The following is a 9561-nucleotide window of genomic DNA, read 5'->3' as shown; positions in this document are numbered from 1 at the left end:
TGTGTGTGTGTGTGTGTGTGTGTGTGTGTGTGTGTGTGTGTGTGTGTGTGTGTGTGTGTGTGTGTGTGTGTGTGTGTGATCCCACAAGATACTTCCTGTTCTCAGCTTTGAGAGGGTTGTGGCAGTGGTGACTGTCTGCACTCTTAGATGACAGCTGTCTCTGCTGTGTTTCAGGCTTGGCAGAAAAGACACAGGAGGCAGGGTGGAGCTGCACCTTTATAGACTAACCAAATAAGACATACATAGAGAGCCCAAGCTATTGTGAACCCAAGTTCACTTCATTAGATGCTGCAAAAAGGACAAGGGGTATAAAGTGGAGCGAGCAACTGCAATATAACAGGTCAGAAAGCAGGAGGGAGATGGAGGGGAAGCAGGAGGGGCTGCTGCGAGAGGTATACAAACACAGAACCCACAGAAACAAGGAAAAGGCCCAGTCATTCCGAGGAAGCTGGGCGTTAGGATGGATTATGCAATAACAGCATCACCGTTGGACCTCCCAACAGCTAAAACAAGGTTTCATCATCTCAAGCAACACTTGTGCAGCTCTTCAGTCAACTGAATCAGAATCACAGACTCTCTGCTAGCCTCAAAGGTCAATCGGGCAGCACAGCCCTCAGCCCAAAGCCAGCGCTGCTTGCATCAGTCCAAAGCAACAGCAAGGTGGGAGATGTTTAAAAGCAGCCGTGGCCTGTCCACACGTACACTGCCAGCTCCACAAGGAAGTTGTACAATGCCAGAGATGAGTCAATAGCGAGACAGTCACTTCCCTCTCCCCAAGCACGGCTCAGGAGGAGTCCCCAGGCACCTGTCCCTTTGCATCTTGCTGTCTGGGACAGTGGATTTGGACAGGACAGTGTAACCTGTGGCAGTTTGGCATCCTCCAGTGTGAAGGGATGTTACAGTTTTGGCTGGTTCAAGGACTTACAGCCCAGATAAAACGGCCGTGGTCCACACTACCAGTTTACAAAGCAAATATCCAGGCGATGCTTGTTAATTTGTTATAAGGGATCCTTTCCCTTTGCCTGTCACGTTTCACCAAAAGGCTGCAAATCCCCAGTGGTACCAATTCACATGCAATGAGCTTTGTCTGGTGCCCACACTCCCAGGAGCGCCGCAGGCAAAGGAGAAGACAAAGAGAAGCGGAAAATCTCTACAGACCTTCACCATCAGCAGCGACTGCTGTGCCTTGCTGCACTGAGGTTCAAGCGACTGCCAGCCGGTGACACAGCATGGTACAATGAAGAGGGGCAGATCTATAGCAGCGGTCCTCCGTCTTTGTGGGCTTGAGGCACCCCTTACCAGACTCGAGGCCTCAGAAAATGCCAGCTCTTAATTTTCCCCTTTTTGGACCATCACAAACCTCCGTGTGTTGCGCTCCAAGTGCCAGCTGCATTCTCTGCCCTGCCTGCTCCAACAACTACAACACAGTGCCAGCTCATTTGAAAAACCATCCTGGGGAAGGGGAAAGCACAACCAAGGGATGCTGGCCATCTACTACAGAAAGGATGCAGACAAATTGGAGAGTCCGTGGAGAAAACAAAAATGGCTGCGTGGCTGCGACATCTGATGGATGAGGAGAGGCTGAGGGAGCTGGGTTATTTAGTCTGAAGAAGAGAAGACCGAGGGGGGATTTGACAGCAGCCTTCATCTCCCTGCCGGGGGGCTGCAAAGAGGATGGAGCTGGGCTGGTCTCAGAGGGGGCAGATGCCAGGACAAGGAGCAATGGGCTCTATTTGCAGCAAGGGAAGTTGAGGTTAGATATTAGGAAAAACTCTCACTAGGGGAGTAGCAAAACACTGGAACAGGTGACTCAGCAAGGTTTCGGAGTCTCCACCCTTGGAGGTTTTTAAGACCCAGCTCAACAAAGCCTTCTAGGAAGCACTTGGATAACGTGCCTTGTACAATATCGAACAAAGCAGCTGGAGATGCCAGTGGCTCAGATGAACGCTCCTAGCTCATTTCCTCTGCCCTCCAAATGGCAGGAAAGGCACGAAACACGTCCTTCTAGGATACAAGGTTAAACAGCATGGGCGAAAATGCCTGGAGCCCTTGGCCAACAGTCTTGGCCAGGCCCTGGTCATGCCTGAGGAAGGAGTCACATTTCCGACGAGTGCATTGGGTCTCAGGACTTTGGAAACTGCTCTTCTCACAGCAACTATCGAGACAGCTCAGCACAATCTAGGCTTGCCGAGCTGAAGGGCAGGGGGAAGGCAGCAGAAGCCCTTGAAAAGGGCCTTTCTTCATGCAGAAGGCAGAGCAGGGATGCCCCTTACAGACCTGCTGCAGCAGAGATGCAGAAACTTGGGTGAATCCCAGCTCACTTCATCAGCTGCAATTTTTTGGTTACACAACCGCAGCTCTTGCCCCAGGTTTTGCATTAAATTTCTGAAGCTTCTCATTTCGCTACCGGATTTGTGTCACATGTAGCAGGGGGTGGCCTCATGTCACCACAAAGGGAAACCGCGGGCTCCGGTAGTTTGCATGGCAAGCAAGCACAGAAGTTACAGCACAGCACTCAAGCTTATCAGGCCATCTTACTTGGTCTTAAAAATCATTAACCTGCTCATCCACTTCCCCAATCTGGCCCCATTTGCATTTCAAAATCTTCACTTGCTGCTTCCTTGGAAATGACATTCTTCAGCCAAGGCAGGAGATGTCTCAGCTGTCTGCTCAGTTACTGCAGAGAAAAAGCTGGATAAAGAGAGCAGCGTAGGTGCCTTTCTAAGGGCATTCTGGTCTCACTGGCATCCTTGTAAGATACCACATCCGCATATCAGTGCTCCAAGCAGCATCCGCACCTAATATTGTTTGTATTAAACTTCCTTTCAGCTGCTTTAAACACCAGTTCAGTCTGACCCGTTTTAGCCAACAATGTGGCTGGTGCTGAACCCTTCGGGCATGGGCGGCCTTCTGAAATTTCCTGGAAGCCACGGAGCGAAGCAATATGGACACCTACTGCAACTCAGTTCAGAATAGCATTAGGGCAAAGCTGAGCCATGCAGCAGTGCACTACACATTGGCAGGGGTTGTGTAGGCACACAGAGTCCTACAGCAAAATTGTGGATCAAGTCAATGGCTGGATGTCTAGTTGGCAGCTGGTATCAAGTACATGCCCCAGGGGTCGATACCGGGGCCAGTTTTGTTCAATATCTTCATGAATGACCAGGAAGATGGCACGGAGTGCACCCTCAGTAGGTCTGCAGATGACACCAAGCTGGGAGGAGTTATAGATACACTGGAGGGGAGGGCTAGGATTCAGAGACCTCAACAAATTGGAGGATGGGGCCAAAAGAAATCTCATGAGGTTCAATAAGGACAAGTGCAAAGTCCTGCACTTAGGACGCAGCAATCCCATGCACTGGTGCAGGCTGGGGGCTGACCAGCTGGGCAGCAGCTCTGCAAAAAAGGACCTGGATGGGCAGGGGACAAGAAGCTGAACAGGAGCCAACAGTGCACCCTTGTTGTGAAGAAGGCTACCGGCATCCTGGGCTGCATCAGTAGGAGCACGGCCCGCAGATTGAGGGCAGTGATTCTTCCCCTCCATTCGGCACATCTGGAGTCCTGTGTCCAGTTTCGGGCCCCCCACTACAGAAGGGATGTGGACATGTTGGAGAGAGTCAGCGGAGGGCAATGAAAATGGTTGTGGGGCTGGGGGACAGGACTGGTGAGAAGAGGCTGAGGGAGCTGGGCTGATTGAGTCTGCAGGAGAGAAGTCCGAGGGGGATTCAATAGCCGCCTTCCACTCCCTGCAGGGGGGCTGCAAAGAGGACAGAGCTGGGCTGGTCTCAGTGGAGGCAGATGACAGGACAAGGAGCAATGGGTTCAAATTGCAGCAAGGGAAGTTGAGGTTAGATATAAGGAAAAACTCTCCCACGAGGAGGTGGTGAAGCCCTGGAACAGGTTACCCAGAGAGGTGGTGGAGTCTCCATCCTTGGAGGTTTTTAAGACCCAGTAGACAAAGCCCTGGCTGGGATGATGTAGTTGGGGCTGGTCCTGCTTTGAGCAGGAGGTTGGACTAGATGTGACCTCCTGAGGTCCCTTCACACCCTCATTATCTCTGATTCTGCGAACACCTCCTATTACAGATGCTGCTGATGCCAGCAGACTCAGCGAGAGTCTATTAATGTTTCCATTTCACTGCTGCTGCAACTAAGCTGACCTATTTCGGAGGAGTTGAAGGTATCCGGGATCAAAACATCCTCACCCATGGAGCCGGCTCAGGGAGCACACCCAAGCGCAGGTGTAGTCTTCGTTCTGGAGGCCGCTTGCTTTCTACATTGCTATGTGGATTTCCATCCCCGCGGTAGCTTTACCTGCTGCTTTGGGGTCTTTAGCCGGCGCCTTGTGCTATAAACGTGGGTCTCTCTGGCGCTTCCTTTGATAGCAGCCGTATGTTAACATATGCTATGGCATATTGTTCCCACAATAGGTGGTGGCTTAAGAAAACAAATATTTATCTGGATCCTAAATCCAGAATAATTAGAACAGTTGCCTGGGATGAAACAGACACCGATTCAGTCACAAACATGCACCATATGCTTTGCAGCTCTCATGAATCACTGAGCTAAGCAGCCGGGATCTGTTCCAGTCCCCTGGGAAGGGGCGTGCCGGCATGGCATGAGGCAAGAGGGCAGGCCTGGCTCTGCCCTGCTCAAAGGTGACAGCAGGTACCTGACCAGGAAACCTGAGCCGACAGCACCGAGCGCTGAGTAAGCTCTGGGGAAGGCAAACAGCAGTGGTGGCATGCCTGTCTCGTTAACACCCCCATGCCGGGGGAGCTGCACGATGGGTGGGCATCACAGGGCAGTCCGTCACGGTGCAGGTTGGTGTGGAGCTCCAGGACCTGCAAATCCTTCTACGTCTCCACTGCTTCCCTGCCTGCTTCACCCCAATCCAGAGCCCTCCCCTCTCACTCCACCTGCTCTCCCTCCTTTCCCCACCTGTGCTTTCAGTCATGCCTCCCCCTCTCCCATCCCGGTCCCTAACGAAGTCAGTGCTAAACTCCCACCGTACTGGAATCAGACCACACACCCCCGCCCCCATCCAGCTAGGTATAAAAGACAGCGCGTGTTACCCTGCCGTTCCCATGTGCAGCTACATTAGAAAGCAGGACCACCTCAGTGGGTAGAGAGATGAGCATCCTTTAGGCCATACTGGTTGAAAGGACTGCTATCTGCTCCTTCCCATCTGCACCAATCCTCTGTAGTCTTCCTGGCAGCAGGGCCCAGCTCTTCCTGCTTGTGGTAGCACTCTGGTTAGGGTCCACATATCATCTTCTGTGAGTATTCAGAGCAGTGAGCTGCTCATGGCCAGAGGCCCACCCCAAGAAACATGCCAGGGGACGTTTTAGAGCGCGTGTGCAGGAAGGATCTGCAGCTCCTTTCGAGTTAGAAGCTGCCCCCTAGTCCTTTGCTGCCCTACCGTCTCTGCTGAGCACTGGCAGAGGTGAATTCCTGCCTCAGTGGCTCAAGGAAGGGTTAACGTAATAGGAACATGAGGAGGGCTGATTTCTGCAACCAGAAAACACTCGACCACTATTATGGCTGAAGAGGCAGATGCTCTCGATACGCCTCCTCTCACCTCTGTAACTATGGCGCTTGCACAAAATAACCCACAACCACAAAACAACCTTTATGTGGTAGGCAGTCAGTTTAAAGTAACACAAGGAAGTTCTTTTTCACCCAGCAGGGAATTAAAGTTGCCACCAGATGTGGTGGACGTGTAGCCAGATGCAAAAAGGGATTGCACATGTTCCTGGAGGGAAGGGGCACTGGTAGCTATTGAGCACCGGAGTGGGGATACAGCCTCTGGATTGGAGCTCCCTAGACCTTAAATGCTGAGGCTGCAAGTAAGAGAGGAACAGTGGGAAAAAACCCTGGTCAGACCCAGGTCACCCTCCCTTGCAGCACTGGGTCTCTGCCCCTGCGTGACTCAGGAGCCCAAGCAGGGTGGACCTATGGTCTGCCCCAGGTAATGGCAGTTCTTATGTTCTTACTAAGTGTGACTAACCCCGCAACAAACCTACCGCCACACAGTTACAGCATCTCCCTGCCTGAAAACAACACAGGTGCAACAACTGCTGGGAAAACTGATTCACAGTCAATTAATGAATTAATGCACCAGTAAACCGGAATACCCGGGCAGAGGATGAGCTGCTTGCAAAGTCACAGTGGACACGCTAGTATGACAGATGTTAACACATAACATCATGTGAAAAAGTTCAGCGAGTTTAAAAACAGATGGATTTCCAATAATCGTCTCAGAACTAGTTAGTGGTGGCGTTAAAAGGCAGGAAGAACTAACATAGCTGTCAAGACCAGGATCAGGCTACGGTCCCCGTCAGGGAATGCAGAGCTCAAGGCCGGACTGGCATTTGATTTTGCCTCTGAAATGTTGCTAGCGCAGCTCCACGACCATAGGAAAGATCCTCACCAACATCCCCACTGCCAGCCAACGAGCACATAAAAGACATTCCTTCTCCCTGTGTAATGTGCTGCCAAGTTTCACTTGAATTTAAAGGGGAAAACATTTGCAACAAGCTTGGTTAGAAAATAAATGCTTTGCTACAAGAGGAGACGCCCAAAAGAAAAACAATGGCTCCAGAGAGCTCAGATGCACCAAGTGCAATGTAGGGATGTGCCAGGTTAACCTGTCATTATATTTATACTGCTAATGCATGACAGTTAACGTATTTTTTTGAAGCATGGCTTGTGTTAATTGTATCAGATTTTCAAACTGCATCGGGTGAATTATTGCATGGGTTACCGATCCTACAGAGCGCGGCAGCGCCGTGTCCCTCAACCTGGCCTGTCCACCCCGTTGCACCAGAGCGGTGCGACCCTCAACCCGACACACAGGTATGAGTTATCGGATGAACACCTAACCAATATAATTAGAAGAGCTGATGTGGCTTATTTTTTCAACCATATTGACATCCCTAGTACAATGCCAGTTCTTCCTACTCAGAGGCAAATAAGAACTCAGCAGGAAAAAGCACTACTTCACTGACCTGCTCCTACCGCCCTGCTTCTCATTTGCATTATGGTTGTTTTTGTGCTAACAAAAAAATAAGACAAAGCAGCCCTCTATGCGGTCAGATAGGCAAAACATCATTAAAGATCAAGGCTCAGAAAGCACGTTGTGTTTTTCAGCAGACAGGCTTATCTCGGACATCTGACCGTCGAAGTGCGCCGAGGTCCCCGATGGAAAGTCGAGGCAAGTCGGTCCCGAGGCCGCTGCAACACCTTAGATGCTTTGCATTGCCAGTGATTCTTTGAGCAAAGTGGCACACATCTCCTCTCCAGGTATGGATGGCCATTGGCTCACAGGGAGCTCGTCCGCCCTTTGACGGGTCTTGCTTTCAGTCCCGCTGCGTATCCACACACCCTCCTCACCCAGGCTAGCCCAGGGGGGCACCAGCTTAGTTGCCGACAACCAACCACGGAACAGGTTGTACTGGTTTACATGGTACCAGCTAGCAGACCACAAGATGCCTGGCTTGACAGGCCAGATAGAAAGCGGTATTGTGCAACTGCCCGTTTCCATCCTTCTTTTATTTTCTGTCCATAAACAAGGGAAGTAAATGCAAGGCCTGCTCTTACCACATGGCAGTGACAGGGTGTAAGCACAGGTCAGGCAACGAAAGTATCCTGCTGCAGTTTGATGCCCCGGTTCTGCAATCACCGCACGGGAACCCTCTGCAGGCCAGGGGTTGCCTGCACCACCTGTCCCTGCAGAGCTGCTTGCAAGAACCAGTTCCCACCTGGCTCGTTCAAAACGAGCGCTCCCCCGGGGGACACCGAGCAGAGCACCCCGGACAGCGCCCACCAGCTCGCAAACTGAGGGAGCTCGCCGGCGGCTACTGCCCAGCTGTACTCTGCCCGGAGACGTGTGCAAAGGACACCGAGGAAAAGCGCCCCGAGGGCGCCGGGAGCCTTCCCGGCCAGAGCCTCCTGCCTGGACCGCCAGATGACAAGCTTGGCCAGCGCCGGGAGGAGGTTGACCAGGAGGTCCCGGGCCTTGGAGGGGCGACGGATGGGGTGTGCGAAAACCAAAAGGTGCGGGGAGTAGTGCAGCCCCGCTTGAGGAGCAAGTTCTGGAGGAGGAGGTGCAGGGGCTGCAACCTGGCGCACTCGGTGACCCGCACGGGCACGTCCTGTTTTCTCTTTCGTTGTCCCCCGTAATTTATTGGTGTTTTTAAGGCGCTGGTCGCCCTACCCAGTGGTGGCCCCATGGCGGTTTTCAGGCTGTTGGCGTTTTATGCTTTTACGCTTTTATGCTTTTACGCTTTTAGCTGTTTTTACCGCCACACGACTCCAGCGAGCGCCGGACGCCATCGTGCCCCCGTCCACCTATTTTCACTTGATGTCTCGGCGTGCTGGTCACTGAACCCGAGCAACGATGCTGGTGGCCAGCAGGTATCACCCCTTCGGGGGTGGTCTTCACCTTCGGCCCCTGCCCACATCCAATCGGGGTGCGGGCGCACTGTCTACCATCGGCCGCCTTCCGCAGGCGGCCCCAAAGGACTGGCGGCATAGCCGCGTGGACTGCGGACATCAAATAGTCCCACCTGGCTCGTAAGCAATACTTCCACGGCTGCTCAACCATCGCTTAAGCACAGCAGGCCCGATCCTCAGCTAGCATAAAGCAGCGTAACTCTAGCAACGCACCACGGGGGAGAGTTAAAATGCCAGCAGAAACCTGAACTAATCATGACATACCTAACCGAGGATCCAGGCTCGTGGTGGAGGCGATCTCTTTGATCAGACCAACAAGATTTTTGCAAAAAAAAGGCTTTAATTGCAATTAAATAATTTTTTTGCAAAAATCTTGTTGGTCTGAGCAGAGATCGCCTCTACCACGAGCCCCGATTGCCTTTTCCCCTAGGCTACAACCCGGATACCTAACCGAGGATGGCAAATACATATGTCATCTTCCTCGGGGACGACCAGGCCCCAGACTGCGCACGGAGCCAACAAACGCCTGTGGATCACACGCCAGATGCAACCCAGATGCCAGCCAGGTGGGTCTTTACCGAGATCACCGCTGCCACGGGCCCCAGCTGGGCCAGTCCTTAACGAGATCTCCTCCAGGCCGAGCCCCGCCGGCCGGCCGAGCAAGGCAGTCGGTGGAAGCAAGGACCGCGGGCCTGGCTGAAGGAGTGGCCCAGGTCCCACAGCCGGGGCCCACAGCGGCGGCAGGAAGCCGCCAGCGTTTACTCTGCCCGCGGGGAAGCGCCTCCTCCTACGTGCCGGGCTGCACCTCTCGCTGCCCCAGGCGCTCTCCTCCCCTGCGCCTCTCCTCAGCACCACGGCGGGGACTTAAACGGACCGAGACAGGCCTGTCTACAAGCAGCAACGGCGGCTGCAAAGCGGAGGACACGGGGCTGGCCCCAGAAATCCCCTCCCCGCGCTTCTGTTGCCCGGCCGCCCCTCAGCGATCCCCGCTCCTCAGGGCCGGGCCGGGCCGGGCGCGCTCACCCGGCAGAAGCAGCGCTGCTCCGCGGAGCCCGTTGGCTGCAGCCCCAGCGCCGCCCCGAGCAGCAGCAGCAGCAGCGTCGGC

The 9561-nt window shown here is 53.5% G+C and overlaps 1 protein-coding gene across 1 annotated transcript in view; it reads right to left on the bottom strand.

Annotated features, from left to right (window-relative positions):
- Positions 1-9561, bottom strand: part of ERO1A (endoplasmic reticulum oxidoreductase 1 alpha) — a 39458-nt gene that overhangs the window by 29201 nt on the left and 696 nt on the right. Inside the window, exon 2 of the mRNA XM_019501219.1 lies at positions 9480-9560. Within this exon, the coding sequence (XP_019356764.1) occupies positions 9480-9560 (81 nt within the window). The remainder of the gene's footprint in view (positions 1-9479; position 9561) is intronic.

This window comes from Gavialis gangeticus, unplaced genomic scaffold (assembly GCF_001723915.1).
Source record: "Gavialis gangeticus isolate Ggan-Ray unplaced genomic scaffold, GavGan_comp1, whole genome shotgun sequence".
Classification (NCBI taxonomy): Eukaryota; Metazoa; Chordata; order Crocodylia; family Gavialidae; genus Gavialis; species Gavialis gangeticus.
This window is presented reverse-complemented; position numbering and strand designations above follow the sequence as displayed.